Below are 25,087 nucleotides of genomic sequence, written 5' to 3' on the forward strand. Positions count from 1 at the left end.
ATGGAATGAGCATGAGTTACTTGTAAGAAGTTAATCCTAAAAGAGCTCTTTAGCACACCAAAGATTATCATAAATTGGGTGAAGTGACTTGATCATATAAAAACAATGTGCAATATTTAACCTTTCTATCTGTAATTTAATCAATTGTCCAAGAAAACAAAGTTTTAACAAGTCATTCATCATGCATCATTTATGATTATGTGCCAATTAGCAGTCCAGATAACTCTATGTTTACTGATGACATCATCACTAGTATTATTTTGTTTGGTTTTTCGAGGTAGGTCTTGCTGTAGCTCGGGCTGACCTGGAGTTCACTATGTAGTCTCAGGCTGGCCTCAAAATCACAGCAATTCTACCTCTGTCTCCCAATTTCTGGGCTGATGACATTATTATAACTTAAAGTATCCTTTATTCTGTCCATGGTGCTATTTTGGTATGAAAAAAGAGGAGTAAGAAAGGTTGTCATTGTTCAAGTTAAATAGGATCACTCTTGGAACCAAGTACATGGAGACGAAAACCCATTGACTATCTGTGTATAAACTCTGGAAGGTTTGACATAAGCCAGAAAGACAAATTTAAACCTGATGGCTGAAAGTAGTTCTTTCACTGTTTGTTTGTATGTTGGGGGAGTCTGTGGAGTGACATGAAGGAGGGCCAATCCCTGGGTTATTTATATGAGGAAGCAGTAGGGGCAGCACCCATGTTGACAGAACTGTATTTGCGCTCCTTTAATTTCTCACATGACCTAATTATACATGTTATCTGTATGTCTGAAGAGGAAAAGAACTGCTTGTTGTCAAAAAGCAAAATGCTGAATATTTCTGGGTGCTTTTTATATATTATGGCCTGACTGTGGGCTTCATTAAAATGATATTTTGACATGCTTCTGGAACATGGAATGCAAATTTCCTGTTATTGGCAAAGAAAACTTCTGCCAGCATGAATGACAATAATATTCACCATTTTGATAACTAGGATGTCTTAATTCATGTGGAGATTTACTAACAAGTACTTTTCTTTCTCAGGTTTTAGTCCTTCATTAGTTACCTTGAGCAGTGGAATAAATTATCACAAATTTGGTGGCTTGGAACGACAGACATTCAAAATCATGCAAGGCTACACTTCCACTAGCATCTTCAGGGGAGAAGACATTCCCTATATCTTTCAGGTTGTATAGATTCCCATGGTACTCCAGGCATGAGGCCACATCACCCCAATCTCTGTCTTTGGGGTCACAATGCCTCATCTTCTTCTGAGTGTCCTTTATGAGGATGCTTATTTTGATTTAAGGCCCACTTTCATCATCTAGGATGAATTTTTCTTCTCACTATCATTAAGTTAATGATACCTGCAGAGACTCTTTATTCCTAGAGAAAGTCACATCCACAAATTTTAGACAGGACCTTTATGGAGTCACCATCAACCCATTATATGTGAAAAGCTTCAAAGGATAAAAGTTAGTTAGTAGTCTCTAGGCTGATTTCTCGAATTTGTATAAATATATGTTACACAGTTGGATTTTCCCTTCGGGTGATTTCAAATAAGCATAGTGCCTATTTCTGATATATCTTTCTATATCAGTGAGGTCCATGGTGATGTGCATTCATTCACTCATTGACACAATTGACTGGCAGATCTAATAGTGTGTTGATTTATTGTGTCTCTCATGATGCTACTGAAGGAGCAGAGAACATTCCATGGTTTCCTACTTTCCCTCTCTTCTGAAAAGACTTTCCATGTCTTTATGACTCACCCATGGTCATAATGAACTGAAAAACCTCAATAGGCATGAGTTCATTCATTCTGTCTTCAAATATCAATTGACCCCTGGCTATGTACTCTACACTATTGGAAATAGAGCCATGATTGACTTGATGGTAGGGCCAGGACGAATACATAAGCCCCCATATTAAGATACCCACATGAAGACTGGAGAGATGGCTTGATGATTAAGGTGCTTGCCTGTGAAGCCTAAGGACTGAGGTTCACTTCTCAGTACCTATGTAAGCCAGATGCACAGGAGGAACTTGCATCTGGATTTCCTTTGCAGTGGCTGGAGGCCTTGTCATGCCCATTCTCTCTCTCTCTTTCCCTGCCTCAAAATTGATAAATAAATTAAAAATAAAAAATCCTTTAAAAGGATACCCACACTTGGCTTAGGGTTCTGCTGTTGCCATCTTGAAATTATTAATAAATTTTAAACAAGGGCCTAATTGTTAATACTACACAAGGCTCATGAAGGATGTAGCCCATCAGGAATGACATAGTGGACAATGCAGGAAAGATTATGTCCCTGATGGCAGACAGCCAATGCCAACATGCCTGGTATCAGAGGAGCACATGGCATCATCACCTTTGGTTTTCTTTCTTTCTTTCTTTCTTTCTTTCTTTCTTTCTTTCTTTCTTTCTTTCTTTTTTTTTTTTTTTTTTTTGGTTTTTCCAGGTAGGGTCTTACTCCAGCCCAGGCTGACCTGGAATTCACTATGGAGTCTCAGGGTGGCCTTGAACTCACGGCAATCCTCTGCCTTCCGAGTGCTGGGATTAAAGGCATGCGCCACCACGCCCGGCTCTTTTTTGTTTTTTGAGGTTGGGTTTCACTCCAGTCCTGGCTGTCCTGGAATTCACTATGCTGTCTGGGGTGGCCTCAGACTCATGGTGATCCTTCTACTCTGCCTCCCGAGTGCTGGGATTAAAGGTGTGCACCACCACGCCTGGCTCTACCTTTGGTATTTTCTAATGGTGTTGCAGACTGCCTCATAGTTTATTATTTTGCCTCCTATTAAAGATCCTTCTTATGGTTCATGTCAAGCTTCAGTTCCAAATTTCTGAGTGCTGTCTCACAAAATGCAGTCAGAATTTTGTAATTGGCTATCTTTATAAGACAGTCTATATTGTCCAGGCTGGCTTTGAACTCCTGGACTGAAGTGATTTTCCTGCCTCTGTGCCTGCAGTAATTGGGACTCCAGGCAAGTACCACTGCACATACCTCTTCATTGGCTATGTTTTGAAAGAAGGCATTTAGGATTAATGGCCATCACAAGCTTCCCTCTCTTTAATACAGATATTGTTTTAAGCATTTGGGAAGGAACAAGGATCTAGAAATCACTGCCAACAGGGGCAGTATTTGCATAGCTGAGTACACTTCAAATCTAATCTTGGACACCTCTTTCAGAGACGAATGAGTTGTATAATGTTGCTACTCCAGCAAAAGCTACCCATGTGGACTTCCTCCTGAAGAAATGTCTCATGTGGAAGAAATGAGTGAGACCTTGCTCCCAAAATTTGCCACATTTCCTGACAATCTTTTTATAACATGGAATAAATGTACAAAAATTATTTTTAACAATCTTTGTTTTAACCAAAAGGAATAAGCTCAGAACTGAAGTGGTTTGTACACATTTAACAAAGTTCAGTTAAGGATTTGTACCCCAAAGATAAGCTGTTGCTTTTAGCTCCATTTCTAGATTAGTCACACTAGACATATAGCCATTTTTAACAGCATTGTGCCATTATTGGTGACTTTAATTACTATTTGGTAATCCTATCTACTTATACCAATATTAATTAACTCCATCTGGGTAGGGGCACGTGGGGGGGGGTTGTCCCAACATGTGTTGATTGAAAAAAGAAAATCATAATCTTTGCTATGGCTTATTTTCTAATACCTCCTTTTTTTCCTGAGGACAGAGGGGGTGGACCACAACATTAATTCTAAAAGTGAGTTCTAAAAAAAGGAACTTAAATTTCTTAGTCTGTATTAGTGCCCCTTGTTGTAACCAGCTGAAACACCCCTTTGTCCTTTCATGGTGTATCTGCCGGGTCTGCCTAGCTCGCCTTCAAATTTCAACTTCTACTCGGCATTCGTGTACTCAGAACTCCGTGAAACCCAGAGGTTCTGATGTCAAGACTTAGGATGAAGGGAGGCACTGTGCATGGAATGTAGTATGCCATTACCCTCACTCCCATGAACCTGTCTTTCAGGACAATCCACGACAGCAAGAAGACAAAGGCTTTGTTACAACAGAACAGAGCAGAGACGTCGGTGGCCGTCAGCTTCTTTAACGCCAGCAAATATAGGTAATTTGTCAAAGTCCATAGAATAGAAAAGGGAGCAGTTCTTTTAAGAAAGAGCTTCAATGTCAGACCATCTTCACCAAAAATCCGGCTACATTCCCTAGAAAAGAGAGGTGGGGGGGGGGGGAGAAAGTTAATAGGCAGTTGTTAATGGCAACCCATGTTCTCTGGCTGACTCTTCACAGCCATTTTTAGGCAAGGGCACAAACACTGTTCACAGTCCATCATTTATCTGTGGGACACACCGAACCCAGTTCTGTCACCTGGGGTGTTCATGGAGCACATGGGGTTCCTTGGAAAGAACCCAAGCTCCTTGGCACAGAATGCAGCCCTCTCCTCCACATATTCTCTTGAGATTGCCAGGCCAGACATTTGGCTACCTCTGAAAATTCTGAGGAGTCTGGAGAAACACAAAAATGGGAAGTCACTAGCTACCAAAAGAGATGGAAGATTCTCAGTGTACAAAAGGGATGGCGTCAAGATGGCTGCTACCATGTTAACAGGCTACAGTCAAGTGACCTGACTCTTATAATCTTTGGAATATAGAGTCTCATGTCTGTAAAGATGCACACACATGCACCACACACAGGGGAATCACATGTAGTGAACCAGTGATGAGGGCTGTAACCCTCAAATGTCAAGTCTCACACATACTGCTTTTGAGCAGCTAAGGATGTAAGGATGTTGGGGTCATAGGTTAGTGGTTCCAGGAAGGTCAGAAATGCACATACCGTACACAGAACCTCATGGTGTGGTTTTCCTTTCAAGTGAAATGACACCAAGAGGGAAGTTTTCATGAAAGGAAAATGTGATTTCTTGATAGCAAATTTAAACATGATCGAGAACATCAATAGCTTCAATGAGGGGAACCAATAAACTCAAGGCAAAGCCTTCTTCAAGTGTCCAGAAATTCCACGTGCCCACACGCACAGAAAATGAACAGCTCTGGGAATCCTCAGGCAGTTCTGCACACAGGGCAGATGACAGTGTTTCTAGACCATCCTGGCCATGAAATTTGTTTGCTGCACGTACAGGGGACCTGCTCCACAAGAAACTTGCCAAGTAAAGACGGCCGAGTGTCATGGCTTTATTGTTTCATCAGCAACCACCAAATGTCACCATAAACATGCTTTTATCAAAAACCCTGACAAAATCTGTTTCTGACTAAATGGATTAAGTGAAGCTTTCTTATCATCAGTGGGCCTGGCCTGTAACGGGTCATCTTACTTAGAACTCAGTATCATGAGTCAACATTCCTAAGCAAAGCCCGGGGGGTGGGGGTTGCAGGCGAGGGAACCCTTCAGCCCCACAGGGAAGAACACACTGGTTTGGTGGGGAAAGGCAGCAGTCAGAGCAACTGCAGAAACCTGCCTCCCCACCAGAACCTCCTCTTGCCTGGCCAGTCCTGTGCCCCAGGCATTCATTCCATCCTTGCTTCCCTTGATTGTCCCATTCCTCTCTTTCTCCCTGCTCATAACTACTGTTACCGAAACTGAAAATTCTCTCTCAAACCCCTCTCTCTCTCCAAACCCTAGGTCACTTGTGTAAAACTTTGTGCTATATAAACATTAGGCACAAAGAAATACAAACACACAAAATATAGAGTCTGTCTCTCACTGGGATGATGAGATCAGAATTTCAGGACAAGAGCCATTGTCAGGTGTCAAGGTTGAACTGAACCTCAGAAGAGGTGGAGCAATAATAAATGAATCTTTGATCAGATTAACAGCAACAGCTAGTTAATGGACACTTTCTGTTTGCCAAATAGTGTCAGAAGAATAAGTCAAAGTGCCTGACAGAGACTAGTATGTCTTGACTCCTATTCACTTTCTAGAGAATTTTTTTTTACGCTAAGAAAACACCCTTGTCAAAATTATGGTATGTTTTTTTATTCTTTGAAAAAATTTAAAAAATATTTTATTTTCATTTGTTTATTTACTTGACAGAGAAAGAGGGAGAGATAGATAGATGATAGATAGATAGATAGATAGATGATAGATAGTGAGAGAGAATGGGTGTGCAGGGCCTCTAGCCACTGCAAACGAACTCCAGATGCTTGCACCCCTTGTGCATCTGGCTAATGTTGATCCTGGGGAGCTGAACCTGGGTCCTCTTGCTTTGCAGGCAAATGCCTTAACCACTAAGCCATCCATCCAGTCCTCTTTGAAATTTTTAAAATTCACCTGAGACACTTGGATTTTGGTAACATCTAACTGGAATAACTGAATCATCAAAAACTATCTCCAAATGGATAAGCTTTGCCACCTAGATTGGATCCTTTATTAAAGATTCTTTTGATGTCAGTGATAAGAAAAAAAGAAACCTGGAAAATACTTTCCTATCACTCAGGAGGAAAAAAATAGAAGTTCTGGTGCTATGGGAATAGTTCTGTTTCTAGTCCTACATACTGACTCTGTTTTTTTCCCCTTGTTCAGCCAGAGAGCTCTGGGAGTGCCTTCCTGGCAGATGGCGTTAATGAGACTGTAGGGACAGGAAGATCAAAGATCTAAGAATTTTCTCACAGTGTTTAGCTCTCACATTGTTCTCACCGGAGAACAATCCTCTCAAAGTCAGTGTTCTCTGCTTGCCAATAAAAAGTCTTTGATTCAGTTTCAGAGCTGGCCAACCTCACTTCCCACCCCCTCACAGGGGGGATCTTGCCACGGCAGAGATTTCGCACAGTTCAGAGTCGTCCAACATGGGGGATGCGGAGAAGATGAAGCCCATTCTCCAAACAGCATTTCCGTCGGCAGCAGCCTGTCGTAGGCGGGTTACCCTAGGTGAGCTAGCGTGGCTGCTTTACAGTGTCTCTGAGGTGTGCTCCCTCCAGAAACTTCTTAGTGTCTTTACCAACACACGTAATCTAACCAGTAAGAACTTTCAGAAGGACCACACACTATGTGGCACACAGAGCCATTATTAAATAGGGACACTCATAGTCTGATAACCATACTTCCTCCTATCATTTATTAAATCCTGTCATTTATAAACATCCCCGAGCTCCTGTCTATTTTTGATGGAAACCCACTGCATCGTATCTTTATCCTCCACAGACAGATAGGGATAGGGTTTTATCCTTGTTCCCTAAAGACATTGATTTGTTGTTGTTGTTTTGAGGTAGGGTCTCACTCTAGCTGGGGCTGGCCTGGAATTCACTGTGTAGTCTCTCAGGGCGGCCTCGAACTCGTGATCCTCCTACCTGTGTCTCCCAAGTGCTGGGATTAAAGGAATGTGCCACCATGCCTGTAACATGGATTTTTAAAATTAGTTTTAGGGGCTAGAAAGACGGCTTAGTGGCTGCAAAGGCACTTGCCTGCAAAGACTAAGGATTCCGGTTTGATTCTCCAACACCCCCATGAGCACAAGGTGGTGCATGTGTCTGGAGTTCATTTGCAGTGGCTGGAAGACCTGGTGCGCCCATTCTCTCTCTCTCAAATAAATAAATAAATAAATAAATAAATAAATAAATAAATAAATAAAATTTGTTTTGTTTCCTTACAACTCAATCTTCATAGATACATATAGAAAATCAGCTCACATTATGACTTCAACATTCCAACCCACTAACACGAAATGGAAGTCGAAGGTAGACCTACCACACAGATTGTTAGATTTTAAGGACTGGGTTTAAAATGCACAATCATAATAGTCATTCTTGTTGATGAACCTAGGGGCAAGAGAGCTGTGCTGGTCAGTCTGCTGAGGAGCAGTGCCCGTATGCTGAGGTCTGTCCGGTTTCCTCTCAGGGATGAGGATGCTGTGGATGGCATTCTTTAGCTCTGGGCCTTTCCTCTCTGAGACACTGTTTACCAACAATAAATCCTATGACCCCAGTGCTGCTTTTGCTTTCCTTGAGTGCTGTATGGGGCTGACATCAGCCCTGTCCTCTTCCTGAGCATTCTTCAAGAGGCCTCCAGAGGCCATACTTAGCAAGGAGAAAACACTAGAACCATGAGACTCCCCAGGAGGCTCTGGGAACTAGGCTAGAAACAAGAGACAAGGCTTGCCTTCTAGCATACTCCCACTACCAGAGACACGCATGTATCTCTCCGAGTCTCCTAGTGCCAAGCCTCCTTCCCAAGAAGGCAGGTCATTTTATCTGCTTAGGCACTAAAGTGCCAGGAATAATCAGGAAATGTTTGTGTAACAGTAGTTCATCTTACTAATACAATTTTTTTTTTGAGTTTAAGATCCACTTAAAACATGACTTAAAGAGATGGATTGACTGTTAGTGTAAAATCAGAGTTGTATTATATACAACTGTGTGACTTTGGGCAGCTGTTTAACCTATCGGAATTCCTTCTGTGACAAGGAGGATGTTTTTACCACAGTGAAGTAAGGCAAGGTGTTCAGAAGTACCAGCACAGTGCCTAGTGAATACATTTGGGGTGGGTGGAGGACTGATTCTGTTTCCTGTGTTCATGTCAACTATTAGCATCTCCACTTCCCAAAGTGAACTCTACTCCTATTCTGAAGAGATTAAAAATACGCTGGTTACATCAAACATATCTTTAGACATCTCCTACAGACCACGAAACTTGGCAAGTACCTGAATTTTTTCATTGGAGATTGCTTTTCTTGAGCAGTGGCAAGATGACCCGAATAATAGACTGGGAAAAACATAATGTTCCAGTTTGTTGAAAACCACGTCATGAAAAATGGACAGTAGAAGTTCTTATAAGTAATTTTTACAATTTGTGTGGTTCCAACCCAAGACGATGACACTGACAAGATGATCAAGAGTCCCCAGATGGCCTTGAGAACCACGGACGTGCAGGACAGGCAGCGAGCTTTGATTCTGTTTTCTGGGCTGCTGTTCTCAGTGTGGGTCTGTGTCCCGTCATCCCCTGAAAACAAGAGAGAGGAATACGCAGGTGAGGAAAGCAGGAGATAAAACAGCAAACGTGTCACCTCCCTGAGAAAGAAGGGTACAATTCAAGAGCCTGCCAGTGGCATCATCACTATTTATCCTGTTCTGCCATCATCAGGAGAAACTGATGGTTCTGCTCATTCTTGATCTGGATTATCTTCCTGGTTCTGTGTGGACCTGGACCCCCTGCAGCACATAAATGTGCCCATGCCTGTGGTGCCCTGCTTTCTTCTTTTAAGAGCATTCCACATTAGCTAAGCTGCCATGGCCATGTGACCTGCTTTATCCAATCCCACACTGGCAGATGGGAATTTGGTCACCTCCTAGCGGAAGCTCTCAGACGCATTGCAAGGCTCCACCAGTTCTCTCACTCTACCCCTTGTTTACTAAAATGGACACTCCCAGATAGAAACTGGTTTTGGGTTTTTTGTTGTTGTTGTTTGTTTAACCACCTATGAGGGGGAAGAGTAGAAGACAGACAAAGCCACCCTATATCCTCCAATGTGAAAAGCAAGTGAGAAATAAATATTTGTTTTTATCTTCTACTGAGAGATTTTTTGAATTTGCACCAGATGACTACTAAAATGAAAAGCAGTGTGTCCCAAGAACAAAGCCAGTCCTGACTATACGAAGCCATTTTCCATCTCATAACAAATTACTAGTTAATGTATTTCTGGGAACACAACAGCCTCTGTTTGTGTTTTTATATTCACTGAGAAAATGTGGCAGCATTTTTCACATTAAAATTGTCAGAACTCTCTAAAATTGACAATCATAAAAACGTTCTACCCTGATGGAGAAAACAAGTGGGACATAATGAATTCGTGTACCTATCAGAAAGTTGAGCCAGAGCAGAGGTCACCCTCAGTCCCCAAGCTAAGATCCCACATTGTAGTATCCATTGTAGTAGCAGAAGTCTTGGCAGGATTTTCTTATATTTGCAGGTACCTACCTTAGGCATTATACCAAGACGAGGGGTGAAATCCACATGCCACAAGTGGCAGTGGGTAGGGCTTCTCCATGGACCATTTTATTTTTATTTATTTATGTATTTTATTTGAAGAGACAGAGAGAATGGGAATGCCAGGGTCTTGAGCCACTGAAAATGAACTCCAGACACATGCACCACTTTGCGCATCTGGCTTATGTGGGTTCTGGGGAATCAAACCTGGGTCCTTTGGCTTTGCAGACAAGCATCTTAACCCCTAAGCCATATCTCCGGTCCTCAACGGACCTTTTTAGAACCTGACTGAATGTGTCCCTACTGCTAATGATCCAGGCATGACTGTCCCCCTGGGTTAAAAACCTTTACCCAGCTAAATCTTTCTGGCATAGTCATTCGGAAAGAGTAAACTCTGAAAGTGAATGGTTTATTTTGGAATATAAACTAAGTAAGTATGAACAGAGCAGTTTTCTAGGTGACCTGTAGGTCTTACAGATTAGCCCTGAATTCTTGGGGCCTAAGGCACCTCAAAGTGCAAAGTGGCATTTTCTTATGGATTCAACAAAAAAATTGCAGGGTGTGGGCAACTCTACCAGAGCTAGTTGTCTCAGTGAGTCTAGGAATTCAAAGATGAAGGACTTGAGCTCATGGTCTGATGACAAGGCTGGAAGGACCAGTTCCTACAGAGGTGAGGCTACCCAAGGCTGAGGAACACAGAGGGGAGAAAGCGGTCAGGAGAACTCTCCTACTGCTGTGACATTGAGCTCAACCTGGAAGCCGGGGACAGCTCTCTTGGCTGAGTGCAGATAATAATACCTGCTTTTGATAACAGTTCAGCAAATGTCCCATGACTTATACAAAAAGGAGAGAGAAAAATGAGGATAGACGAGGAGGTTGGATTAGACACTATTATAATAGGAGGACAGAATAATAATAAAAATAAAAACAACCGCAAACTTGCTAAACTTACCTACTCAGTAGGGACTGCTATTACCACTTTACAGATGAGAATCTAAACCAAACCAAGGCTCAGAGTAAGAGCTCTGCCAGGCTGAAAAGCCAGTATAACTCTAGGGTCCTAGATTTCTTTTCTTTTCTTTTTATTTATTTATTTATTTGAGAGAGATACAGAAATAGGCAGGGAGAGAGAAAGAGAGAGAGAGAGAGAGAATGGGAAGGCCAGGCCCTCTAATCACTGCAAACAAACTTCAGATATGTGCACCCCCTTGTGTATCTGGCTTACATGGGTCCTGGGGAGTCGAATCTAGGTTCTTTGGCTTTGCAGGCAAGTGCCTTAACTGTTAAGCCATCTCTCCAGCCTGGGTCCTAGCTTTCTATTCTGAGCACTCAGTCCATCTAGACTTGCAGGTTCCAGCTTTCCATTTGAGCCCTGGGAGTTTCAAAAATGGTTCGATGAAATGTTTGTTTTTTAGTAGGAGTGGTAGACTTAGGAGAAGAGATACTTGAAGGTTAGGTATTATACCTCAGGCCTCATTACTCTTGAGATCATATTATAAAGGATGAATAAATCTATAATAGTTTTAAATGGCCCTTTGAGGGAAATGTGCCTTCAATATCATCTTCTTTAAAGATCACTTCGTACCTCCATTTTACCATGCTCAGTGCTTTTGGTGATTCACCTAAATCCTTCCATACTGTTAACCAGGTTTTCTTCTCTGTTAGCTAAATATAATTGTAGACAACTCTTTACTTTTACAAAAAATAGGAGATTTTATGCTTTTCTGTCAATTTGAAGTATGATTTTTCTAAGTCCTATTTAGAGTTATCATTTTATAGATATCATTTAATTGGTTGATGAGGGATTCTGTCCATTTCTAGAACCCTGTATTGGAATCATGCAAATCAAAGGTAGAGGTGACTGGAAAGGTGAGGTTAAGGCCCAGCTCTGCCATTGCACAGTCCCCAGTGCATGCTGAATTGCAGGCAGAGTCTTTCTCTGTCACTGTGATAACAGCCACCTCATGAGAGTCACTTTAAGGGTAAGTATGACAACATTCTTTTTTAAAAAAGTATTTTATTTATTTATTTATTTATTTTAGAGAGAGAGAGAGAAAGGATGGGCACACCAGGGCCTCTAGCCACAGCAAATGAACTCCAGACACCTGCCCCACCTTGTGCATCTGGCTTATGTGGATCCTGGGGAATCGAACTGGGGTCCTTTGGTTTTGCAGGCAAACACCTTAACTGCTGAGCCATCTATCCAGCCCAACAATGTTCTTAAGATCGCAGTGAGCTGTTCTCTATATGGTTTGCCTTTTCCTTCTTCTCTTTGGGTCACTGGAATATCTTCAAGTCATCACAGAGAGTATCATGTTCCCAGTGATCTTTAGTGAAATGGTCTTTGACATTCATATGACGTATGGGCTATGTCTTTATTCGTGAACATATTTAATTAACTACAACACTGTTCCGCAGACAACTGGGGTAATAGGAATATGATTACAAGCCAATGAAAGCTTTCTGAAAATTCAAGAAAAGTATACCTTTATTAACCTTTCAAAGATTTTTAGTCTTGAGGCCACTATAATTGGAGAGATAACATTTGAAAATAGTCTGGTTTTAAAAATTGTCTATTAATATAAAAAATCTATTCTCAAATTAATGGTTTTCTAGAAGAGGCCTTTCCATCCCCTCTATCCATTTCCATTTTAAAATTTACCTACCACCCCAATTGACTCTCATGAGTTGCCATTTTTATTTAATAAATGAAGGTTTTTAGTGTTCTGTTTTTTTTCCCTTTAATTACCCAGTCATTTCAGATGATTTTTTTTTTTTTTTGAGGTAGGGTCTCACTCTAACCCAGGCTGACCTGGAATTCACTCTGTAGTCTCAGGGTGGCTTTGAATTCATGGCGATCCTCCTACCTCTACCTCCCAAGTGCTGGGATTAAAGGTGTGCACCACCATGCCTGGCATGATTTTTAATTTTTGCTGTTTTGCTACTGTTTTGAAGGCTATAAAGGACTTTAATATGTTTCTAGCCAACCTGACAGAACATGTGCAGGAAATTTTTCAAATGCATGTGGGAAGGTGTAGAGAGGTGATCCCACCTGAATTCAAGTACATGACCCCACATCGGAAAGGCAGCAGCAAGACCCCCTGCCCAGGAGGCTCCTGCAGTGACGGGTAGTGATGAGCAAAAGCTCGGGAATGGGCTGGAAAGATAGCTTAGCGGTTAAGGCGCACGCCTGTGAAGCCCAAGGACCCAACTTTGATTCTCTAGGTCCCACGTAAGCCAGATGCAGGTGATGGCACATGCATCTGGAGTTCATTTGCAGTGGCTAGAGGCCCTGGCATGCCCATTCTCACTCTTTCTCTCTCTCTGTGTGTCTCTTTCTCTCCCTCTCTCTAAGTGTTTGTTACTACATACTTATTATTATTATTATTATTATTATTATTATTATTTATTTTGGGGAAGGTAGATGTGTGGTCATTTAATGAGAGGAAGTATGAACTTGGGGCTTTCTGGAATAGCACTAAAAAGCAATGGTCTTGGGCTGAACTGGTGGATCAAGCTACATTTAGAACTTCAAAGTCCTATGGGAATTCATGAGCACAGTTATGAGATGGTTCTAGCAAGTCAAGGACCCAGAAGTTGGTGAGCAGTTGGATGTGAGGTGAAGCTAATGGTTTCAACCAATCAGAAAATGCTAATCAGGGAGGGCAGTTAAGTCCCCGACAGGAAGCAAAAAGGTGGGAAAAACTGGAAGGACTTCAGGGACTGGTAGTTGTGATAAAAACAAGTAAATAAATAAACCAGCCTCGTTGATTTTAGTGGAGTCCATACTCTTTTCAGAATGGGCACAAGTGCGTTAGTACAATTTCACACTGGGCTGGGAGATGCTGGGTTTTTGTCATGTGAAGAAGAGACAGTGAGCTATCTTGTAAACTCCATCAGAAGTCATTACCTAACTATGCTGTACGTTTTTCACGATAGGATAGGTTTGGGTATTCAATTACTCTGTGACAGCGTTTACCCCAAATCAATCGCATCTCCCCTTGTCCCACCATCCTTCTACCTGCTCACAAGAGTCCATGAAATGTCTCCTCATGCTATAGCCAAAGTGAGAGCTTTACATGGTTGGCTAGAAGACTACAAAGATCCTCTGCTACTTAAGAGTTGGCCACCCACATACCTGATCTGTTGGGCCTCTCAGCTCTATGTCCGCAAACTCCAGAGGACCCTCGGCTCTGAAGTTCAAGGATAGGAGCAGAAGAATCTTCAGTGACAGGCAGAGGGGACAGTTGTCTACTGATGCCGCTATGTGAGCTGGGGCAGTTGGCTCCTGGCTTACATCTGGTGACTGATGATCTGGAGGTACCTGGGAAGACAGTGCACAACAGTTTGAGAACATCCTGTGGGACAAACGGCCAGTGCATTTCATCTTCCTTTGTGGCAAATCTATGACCACAGCAATGACAGTCCCAATGAACTCAGTTATAATTCTAAAAAGGGACTCCTGTAAAGGAAACATTACATTGCTAAGCTCTGGCTCTCTAAGATAAGAGATTTCTTTCTTTTTTTTTTTTTAGATAGGACCATGAACTAGAGATGAATATTAGAAGATGGTGCTTGGGTGGAAAATTTTTGTCCTGAATTAAAACTTTTAACCCAGCCACAGTGTTATATTTACTTCTACCCATTCCTTCCCTAAAGGATGAAGCTGCCAATAGCATCTCCTCTCAAATACACCGCATGTTTCCACTAGTTTGGCCACTGATGTCCAATGTCATGAGTTCCTTGATCAGGAGGCTTTGTGTGAGATAGATGAAAATTCAGCCCTCAAGATGCCCCACAGAATAAGTCCCCTCCTCTTCTAATTAATGCCCCATGAATTTCCATCCCAGGGTTGGTTTCATGGGCTCCAACCAACATAGTTGTACAGGGAACCATACCCAACTCCTCCTGCTGCCTGATCTTGGATGCTCCCACCCAAAATGATGAACTTGCCAACATTAAGAGAGAAACATTGGGGCATTGCTGTTAAACGTCAGACTTCATTTGACTCCCACCAGCTTTATCACTGATGTCCTTTTGTTATTCCAGAACCTCATCTGGAGCACCATGTTACCTAGTCACCGTGTCTCCTTAGCCGCCTGTGCTCTCCGATACTTTCTCAGGTTTCTTTGTTTCTTCATAATGCTGCCAGACTTGAGAAGCGTTGCTAAGTTACTTTGTAAAGTTTCTCAAATGGAGTTTTCCAGATTTTATTTTATTTTTCTCCCACAATAATGCTAGGGATGCAGGTTTGGGGGAAGAATGCTAGAGAGAAGTATATTTCTTTTTAAAAATTATTTATTTATTTGAAAGTGACAGGGAGAGAGAGAAAGAGAAAAAATGGACTTGCCAGGGCCTCCAGCCACTGCAAATAAACTCCAGACATATGCGTCCCCCCCCACTTGTGCATCTGGCTAATGTGGGTCCTGGGGAATCAAGCTTCGAACCAGTGTCCTTAGGCTTCACAGGCAAGCACTTAACCGCTAAGCCATCTCTCCAACCCTAGCATATTTCTTATTCTGTATCACCAGTCATTCTTTGCTACAGGATGGCATCATTAATGATGCTAACCATGGCCACATGGCCAAGGCAATGTTTTTCAGGTTTCTTTCTTCCCTTTTATCTACTCTAGCTTTTTCTATTCTTTTGTAGCGAAAGAGGGAGGTTTCAAACTTTACCTTCTGGAGGGTGATTGTCTACATTTATTATCTGATATATAAAGAGAAATTGACCTTCATTCTCATATGTCTTTACGTATTTAACAATCTATATCAGTGTGGGCCCGAGTATGTTTATTTCATATTTTGGATTACAATCAAGCCATCAAACCTGCATTATTGACTTTTTTTTTTTTTTTTTTTTTGCTCAAATAACTTCAAATTGGCTTCTGAGTCCCTCTGGCATGCTCTTATTTATTTATTTCTACATTTCTCATTTATCCATTCATTCATTCATTATGCTCTTCTTTTTGTGCAAGTGTGTGTGTGAGTGTGTTGTGTGTGTGCGTGCATGTTCACATCCCCTTTCTCTGCCTCCCCAAGCCCTGGAGCTGCAGAGGCACTCTGCCACGCCTGGCTTTCAGCTGGCTGCTAAGGATCTGAACTCAAGTCCTCATGCTTGCATAGTACTTCACCGACTCAGCCGTCTCTCCAGCCAGGGTGTATCTTTTATTTTCTGTGTCCTCCTTCTTAAATGACTCATTTTTTTTTCCTTGAAGTATGGTATTTAGAAACCAGTTTCTAGTTGTGAGGAAGCTTATTGTATTTGGAAGTACCTATGCATCTAGATATATGCCTATGTATGTTAACTCACTAATATATATATATATATATATATATAAAACCATAATTACCTCTGCATCTATCTACCATTATCTATCTATCTACCACTATCTATTTATCTACCATTATCTATCAGTCATCTAACACTTTTTAAATATTTTATTTATTTATTTGAGAGAGAGAGAAAGAGGAAGAGACAGAAAGAGAGAATGGGCATGCCAGGGCCTCTAGCCACTGCAATCAAACTCCAGACGTATGTGCCTCCTTGTGCATCTGGCTTCTGTGAGTCTTGGGGAATCGAACCATGATCCTTAGGCTTAGCAGGCAAACACCTTAACTGCTAAGCCATTTCCCCAGCCCTCATCTAACACTTTTTTTTATGGTATCTAAGAATTGGGTGAAATGCTGTATGCACTTTGTGTCCTAAAACCACACTTGTAGGCTCTGCCAGAGGTTCACTGGGCTGATTAGGTACAGGGTACCAGAATCAACTTGGATACTTGTGTGCCGAGAAAGGTTCACAGCTCTCTGCATTCTCCGGACATTTGTGTTTGTTCTTCATGATGGTCCATGACTTCTTTTCTTCTTACTGACCAGATGGTAACAGGAGTATTGTTCTCTAACAGGGGCATCATTCTGTGAACAGGGGCATCATTCTGTGTCATGGCAACTCTGTCACAGCGTAGCACTTTTAGATAATAGAAAGTGTCTAATAAAAACTAAAATCTTGAACTCTCAGTGGCATCCTTGCTTTCATTTGGCCTTAAATCTTTTTTTTTTAATTTTGTTTATTTTTATTTATTTATTTGAGAGCAACAGACGGAGAGAGAAAGGCAGAGAGAGAGAGAGAGACTGACAGAATGGGCATGCCAGGGCCTACAGCCACTGCAAACGAACTCCAGATGCATGCGCTCCCTTGTGCATCTGGTTAACGTGGGTCCTGGGGAATAGAGCCTCGAACCGGGGTCCTTAGGCTTCACAGGCAAGCGCTTAACCGCTAAGCCATCTCTCCAGCCCTCATTTGGCCTTGAATCTTGAACTGCTAATGTGGCAGTTGCACTATGAAATGGCCCCCAAAGCGTCTTTTACTTGTGATTAAGCCACATACTCAATCCCCACCTGGTGCGTCCTTCCTGGTGGTGGTATGTTGCTTGGTGTGGGCCTTTGCGAGCTAAAAGCCAATCCCCGCTCCCTTGCTAGAGCTATCTTGTTCTTGCTGCTACATGCCAGCTTCTGTGGCACGATGTGATGCCAAGCCTCTGCTTTGTCATACTTTCTTCCCATGATGAAACTTCCCCTCAAAATCGTAAGCCCGAAATAAACTCTTTCTTCTCACCAGCTGCTTCTGGTTGGGTAACGCAAACACAACAACACAAAGGTAAGTATGACAGTTAATGACCACCTGAAGAAGTCAAAAGAACTCCTTGCAAAGTGGTGGTTTCCAGAATAAAGAAAGTGTGGACTCCTCAGCTTTCAAGAACCAACAAGAACTCCCAATAAGAACCGAGCAGAAGAGCATAACCTCAGAAAAATGTTTTAGTCCCTTTGGGTATCTCCACCCATGATAACAGCTCATGTTATGTTTTTTTTAACTCTTTGTTTTCTTTTGTACTTTTGGAAAAAAAAAAGTGTAGAAGCATAAAGATGCAGTTATTTGTAAAAGTCCTCAATTTGGCCTAATTAAAATTTATTAAACATTAGATTTTTAAGATGTACAGCTACTCAAAAAGTCAACAAAAGCTTCATATAACAATTACTCTGCTAATGTTCAATGGCAAGACACTAAGTTTCAATGAGCTCTCAGTTACTAATGTTTCTCAAGGGGGGCTGATGCACAGGTACTCTAAGAAACTTAAAATAAAAATTAACATTCAAGTATCTTTTATACTTTGTTTTTGCAAGGTTTTGTCTGTTTTTAAAAATCATTTCTTAGGTATTATCAGTTTTTCTTTTGTGACCTCTCAGTGATTGCAGGTGGAAAGGAGGAAGTGTAGAAATTGGTTGGCTAAGTAAGTTAAAAAGGAGACATAAAGGGAAGAGAAAGGAAGGGAGGAGGATACTTAATAGGTTGATATTGTATATATGTAATTACAATGATTGTAATGGGGAGGTAATATGATGGAGAATGGAATTTCAAATGGGAAAGTGTGGAGGTGGGGAGGGAGGGAGTTACCATGGGATATATTTTATAATCATGGAAAATGTTAATAAAAATTAAAAAAAAAACTTAAAAAAAAAAGAAATTGGTTGGCTAGCTGCTTGGGATGGAATTGGTAACCCTGTGTAAGTGTTGAGTTTTCTTAAATGCCGTTGTTCTGTGGTATTGAAGATCAAACCTAGGGCCTCAGGCATGTTAAGCACATGTTCTTCTACCACTCAGCTATACCCCTAGCCCCAAAATGTTAGATTTATCTTGTGTCCTTGTTTTCACTAGAAATATTGCATCCTGGCATTTGTACTTCTTGTTCCTGTATGACCAGGAACCAGTGGCTGGATTGTGTAAGAAATTCATCATTGGTTCATGTACTAGAGATATTTTAGTCATCTTTCTAAAAAGAAGGAAACTGTAAGCTTCTTGACCAGGCCTAAGAGGCACACACATTCAGGGCTTCAGCCATGAAGTCACCTCCTAATCCTGGATAGAAGACACTGTCTTCTCCTACATGGTCTCATACCAATCAATCAATATGAAACTGGCTATGACAAAAATAAACATTCAGGGCTGGAGGGATGGCTTAGTGGGTAAGATGCTTGCCTGTAAAGCCAATGACCCAGGTTCAATTCCCCAGGACCCACGTAAGCCAGATGCACAAGGTGGTAGAGCATGTGTCTGGAGTTCATTTGCAATGGCTGGAGGCCCTGGCTTGCTTATTCTCTCTGTGTGTCTCAAACAAATAAATAATCACACTATCACTCAGGATGCAATGAAGCATTAGGAATAAATCATAGTAACTTTCGATGCCACAGCGAGTGCCTGGGTGAAAGCCGGGATTGCATGCTTAGTTGTTAACACTGCTTGCTTTAGTGGGAAATGAACTGCAGTAGGAATGATTGTCTGGAAATCACTCAGCAGTCAGGACAGGTCATCTCCCCAGTACTTCTTAGAGATGTCTGCCCATCTGAGCCACAGGAGAAGGGTTACTTTGGGTCATTTTGACTATTTGTCCAGGCAAGACATTCCCTCACTTGCACTGGTTGGGTTCCGCACGCACCCATATTGAATTTGGTTCAACAAACAGTTATTAAACACTTGCTATTTAATAGGCATTGTGTCAAGGGAAAAATTAGACAAGGGCTAAAAATCCATGCCTACATGGGGCTCTCAACTCTGCATTCAAATCAGTCATGTAACCCGTGAGTCATAATTTTATGTAAACTGGAGACAAAGAGGAAAGGGAGTGATTTACTGTCAAACCCAGAACACAGAAGACTCTGGGGTTACAGCAGAGATGGTCTTGGAAGACGAACAGCATTTCACCTGACAGTTTTTGGCTGAGGAACAAGCTGTAGGGTCAGAGGATGGTAGAAGCCAACGCTTACATATGTAATGTGTACCCCTTGAAACTCAATAATATGATGAGCAATCCGAAGATTCTGCGATATGAATACAAAAGAGCATGTGACTCTTATTCTTCCACCCACACCTGTCCCTTGAAAAGGAGATTCTGTCTAATTGAGATCCAAACAGTATGCAATGGTGAAGACCCCAGGCCAACTCAATCTTGTAAGGACCTAGGCTCAGCCATGTCCAAGTGCAGATACTAAGCCAGGAAGCAGCTATGTGAAGGTCCTTTCTTCTGTTTCCATTAAGTGGCTCAGAGGAAGAGCTCACTAAGGGCAGATGGCTAGACTAACCACAAGCAGGTAAACACACTGATGATTAACGGTACTTCCTTGATTAGAACACTGACTTGGTGCATCGCAAATCCAGTTGAAATTGGTTAAGGAAGAAAAGGGACGTTCTTATGAGCTAGCAACCAGAGACAGGATAAATAAATATTCTAAGATATCCCCAAACCTCAGGAACAACTGGAACAAAGTGTGGTGTCATCACCGAGGCACCTCTCCTTATGGGGACAGCCCAGAGTCAAAAATCTCGAAGAAGGGTTTTGTATCTTATGCCAATTGCTTTTCCAGCTCCTGACTGGTGGTGAGGCCTCAGGCTGCAGCTTCCAGGAAAGAATGGCTCCTTGGGGATCTGCTCTCAGGACTTCAAAGCAAGAGGGAAAAAAGAAGAATCATGGCTGCTGGTCAAGAAAAGAAATTGCTTTAATTGCCGGGCTCTCAGATAACAACTGGAAAAGTCATGCTATAAAAATTAACTAGGAAAGGGCTGGAGAATGGCTTAGCAGTTAGACACTTGCCTGTGAAGCTTCAGGACCCCACTTCAAGGCTCGATTCCCCAAGACCCATGTTAGCCAAATGCACAAGGGGGTACAAGGATCTGAAGTTCGTTTGCAGTGGCTGGTGGCCCTGGCATGCCCCTTCCCTCTCTTTCTCTCTCTCTGCCTCTTTCTCTCTGTCTGTTGCTCTCAAATAAATAAATAAAAATAAACAAAAAATTAACTAGGAAAAAAAAAGCCTTTGGAAGGCACTGTGAATGAAAAGCAATGTGCCAGGGAGGGTTCTGTGTCAGCAAGCACAAGATGAGAAGGAAGGTGACAGACCAAATCTGCAGATGCCATTTAAACAAGGGCCCTCCCATCTACCTGGCTCACCTATGGACATTAAAGTTCAATGAAACATTCCATCGTGGGCGGGGGAGGGCCTCACACGCACCCACTCCTCTCAGAGAAGCTATTGGTGGTTAAAACTTGCTGGGAAACAGGGGTGGGTCATGTTTTCCATAGTGTAACCACTGCTAAGTTGCCATATTCCAGTAAATAGCATCCTGCCCATGCTCAGGCAAGCAACCATAATTAAGTTCAGTGTGGTTTAAAAAAAAAAGATATCAGGGCTGGAGATATGGCTTAGTGGTTAAGGTGCTTGCTTGTGATGCTTAAGGACCTAGGTTCAATTCTCCAGTACCCACATAAGCCAGATGCACAAGGTACCACATATGTCAGGAGTTCATTTGCAGTGGCTGGAGGCCCTGGTGCACCCATTCTCTCTCTCTATCTGCCTCTTCCTCTCTCTGTGTGCTCTTTTCTCTCCCTCCCTCTCTCTCTCAAATAAATAAATAAATAAATATTTTTAAAAGGCTTCAAAGTAAGAAGGGAATTAGTTAGAAAGAAGAAGGGAGGCTGGAGAGATGGCTTAGCAATTAAGCGCTTGCCCGTGAAGCCTAAGGACCCCGGTTCGAGGCTCGCTTCCCCAGGACCCACATACGCCAGATGCACGAGAAGAAGGGTTGAACGTGAGAGGGGTAGGAATTTAGAGCTGAGCACACAGTAGTCATTTCTTCTCATCACTTTAACTGTTTGTGCAGCTCTGCCCTAGCCCCTACCCATTGCAGGAAGAAACTTCTGTGATCAAGGCTGAGAACAGCGCTAATCTGTGGGGATAAGCAAGTATTTAGAATGCAGTTTGGCAACATGACCATTTGGTATAGTAACATTAGTGCGTTTGTTCCCCACTAGGGCCTATTTACCTTCCAAGCCACAGGCTTTAGAGCAGGTTTACAATAGCAGACATGAATGGCTGTGGAGCAAGCCTCAAATCCAATCAGAAAGTGATTGCTTCTCCTCATAACACTCATTCCACTATGACACCAGTGGGCACGTCCTCCTTAAGGCAGGGTGTGGTAGATTGAATGGATGGCCCCCGACTCATTCAAGATTTTATTAAAGTGTGTAATTTTGATCTGCAGCCACATGGCTGGAGTAGGTGCCATGGATCTTGGGGTCCAGCCCTAAGGTGTGTGAGGGGATTGGAACTTCAGTCTAAAGGTATGCAGGGTGCTGGAACTTTGTCTGGAGTTCCTAAGTGTGCTTGCTTATGGTACTGATATGTCTTGTGCCTTTTTTTTCTCTCTGTTTGGACCTGTGGAAGTGGGGTCAACTTCTTCTGCCACTATGGAACTTCCCCTCTTTCTTCATCAAATTCCCTTCCTCTGTAACTGTGTCTGATCTGGAGGTGCATCCCAGTGACTCTGGAGCTGGCTGCTACACAAGGCTGCTTAAACTTTTCGACTCATGGCTTTTTGTTTCAGTCAGGCATGCAAAATAAGTATAAAAACTTCAATTAAATCTCAAATGTAAATTAATATATAATAATATGGATATTTTGTTTTGAGGGAAAATATGTACACATATCAAACATTTACTGATAATAAATCATAAAGAAGTTTCTTTGAAGTTCTTTCATATACATATGTTACTACTTATTAAAGATGAAAAGAAATTTACAGATGAACCAGATGGATGTGCTTATTTACTTTACATAAAAACTAAATCTTGGCTGAATATTTGAGAGGGCATAGAACTACTCAGTGTTTTTCTAGAGTTGATTGATATTTTGCTTTTATAATCACCACAGCTGAGAATGCCATTTATATAAAAATATAGCACTGAATGGAGAAGTATGTTTTGAGCCATTTCAGAAATTATTGAAACTGCTGTCTTTTTTTTTTTTTTTAAGATTTTTATTTATTTATTTGATTATTTGAGAGTGACACAGAGAGAAAGACAGGTAGAGGGAGAGAGAGAGAATGGGCGCGCCAGGGCTTCCAGCCTCTGCAAACGAACTCCAGACGCGTGCGCCCCCTTGTGCATCTGGCTAACGTGGGACCTGGGGAACTGAACCTCGAACCGGGGTCCATAGGCTTCACAGGCAAGTGCTTAACCGCTATGCCATCTCTCCAGCCCGAAACTGCTGTCTTAATCCCAAGACAAAGTCCACTTAATGATTTTTTTATATGAAACTCAAGCCAGCAACTTGAGCAGCAACCTTTAAAATGAAAACATTCTCACAATATAATCCAAAGATATGCTAATTTGAAGACTGATAATAGGAAAATACTTAAGTTTTTAAAAAAATAGTTAAAGGCTGGAGAGATGGCTTAGCAGTTAAGGTACTTGCCTGCAAAGCCTAAGGACCCATGTTCGATTCTCTAGATCCCATGTAACTCAGATGCATAAAGGTGAGGCAAATTGCAAGGTCGCACATGCCCACTACGTGGCGCAAGTGTCTGGAGTTGGATGTAGTGCCTGAGGCTCTGGCATGTCAATTCCCTTTTTCCCCCCTCTGTCTATCCCTCTCTCTAAAAAAAAAATAATAAAAATAATTAAATCATTATGTTCCTGTAAGAGCAGAAAACTTTCAATGCAAAGTAGAAAATGCTGCAAGTCATGATATACAGTAGTCTTGAATCAGAGTCCGGATGTTTCAGGCGTGCACAGTGAGCACGTCCGTTTAGAGCCAAGGTTACAGCGATGTCGTGTGACGCAGCACAGGCAAGTGCCAATAACCACCTTGGATTCCTTATGCGTCTGGTTTTGTATTAATATGTGGCTTTGCAAGTTCAAAGTCCCTTTAGTGCCGCAGAGATTTTGCTCCCTCCTATTCAGTAATGCAACCCCATGTGGGCTGTGTGCTAAGCTGCCCACCTGAGCAACATCTGGGAGCTTCTTAGAAGCACAGGTTGTCATAGCCCGCCTCAGAAAGGTGGGATGAGAAATTCTACAGTGCGGCTTCCCTAAGGTCTTAGGGCTCTCTCCTGGTGATTCCAGTATAAATAAAAATGTGAGAAGAATGCAAGAGTAGAGAGCAATACTCCAGTTTAACAGCAGCTCTTACTACACATGTACCTGAAGGGACAGGGGGAAGGGTGATTAGAAGAATGTGGAAGGAGAGCGTTGTCTCATTGGGGTCTGCATGACTTTTAACTAAGGTAGGCAGCCAACGGAACTGTGAGAACTGTGAGAATAATCCTTTCCTTTGATATTCTACAGGAATCCCCATTTGTCAACAAACTAAAGCCAGGAGACCAGAAAGCCTGTTTCTTTCGTTTTTACAACCATAACACTCAGGCGGCAGGCAAATGGAGAAGGGTGGAGATGGATGGATTCTGGAGGAACAAGAGACTGCATCCAGTGAATATTATGATCTCATAAATCTCTCTTAGCTTTAAGCTTCTTTGATGGATGACTTCCCACCAAACTATTTCAAATCATATTTTAACCATTAAGTTAGCTTAGACATTTTCAACCAATCTCATAGTTTTTTGTTTGTTTGTTTGTTTTTGAGATAGGGTCTTAATATAGCTCTGGCTGGCTTCAAACTTGCTATGTAGCCAAGGATGACCTTGAACTCTAGATTCTCCTGCCTCTACCTCCCAGGTGCTGGAATTGGCAGTGTAAGCCATCATGTTCAGCTGTTAAATTATTTTTAAATATTTTTATTCATTTATTGGCAAGCAGAGAGAGAGAGAGAGGAGGGACAGAGCGATACAGAATGGGTGCACCAGGGCCTCCAGCTGCCGAAAGCTCCCAATGCTTGTGCCTGTCTGCATCTGGCTTTACGTGGGTACTGGGGAATCAAACTCATGTCATTAGGCTTTGCAGGCAAGCACCTCAGCCACTGAGCCATCTCTCCAGCCCTATTTTTTTTTTTTAATTTTATGTGTATGTGTGTGTGCATGGGTGGGTACATGTGACTGTGGGTGCGAGTCAAAGAACAAACTCAGGAGCTTCAGGAGCCCCACTCACTGGCCTGGAGTTCACCAGATAAGTCTACTCTAGCCAGCTAAGGAGCCCAAGGGATCCTCCTGCTTTTGCCTTCCCACCATCGGGATTACCGGTGTACACTCCCATGCCTGGCAAGACGTGAGTCCTGAGGACTGAACGTAGGTCCTCACACTTGCAGAGCAAGCACTTTACTCATGGAGCCATCTCCTTAGCCTTCTAACTAATGACTGGTAGACGTTCTTTAGAAAAGCAATCATCTTTTCATGAAGATGTT

General features: G+C 42.1%; 1 protein-coding gene across 1 annotated transcript in view; it reads right to left on the minus strand.

The window, feature by feature from the left end:
- The window catches only part of Slc35f4 (solute carrier family 35 member F4), a 260,362-nt gene that overhangs the window by 13,998 nt on the left and 221,277 nt on the right, over nt 1-25,087 (minus strand). Inside the window, exons 2-4 of the mRNA XM_004649220.3 lie at nt 14,044-14,229; nt 8,624-8,921; nt 3,955-4,174 (exon numbers count right to left, since the gene is read on the minus strand). Coding sequence (XP_004649277.2) covers nt 3,955-4,174; nt 8,624-8,921; nt 14,044-14,229 — 704 coding nt within the window. The remainder of the gene's footprint in view (nt 1-3,954; nt 4,175-8,623; nt 8,922-14,043; nt 14,230-25,087) is intronic.

Source organism: Jaculus jaculus, chromosome 7, assembly GCF_020740685.1.
Source record: "Jaculus jaculus isolate mJacJac1 chromosome 7, mJacJac1.mat.Y.cur, whole genome shotgun sequence".
Taxonomy (NCBI): Eukaryota; Metazoa; Chordata; class Mammalia; order Rodentia; family Dipodidae; genus Jaculus; species Jaculus jaculus.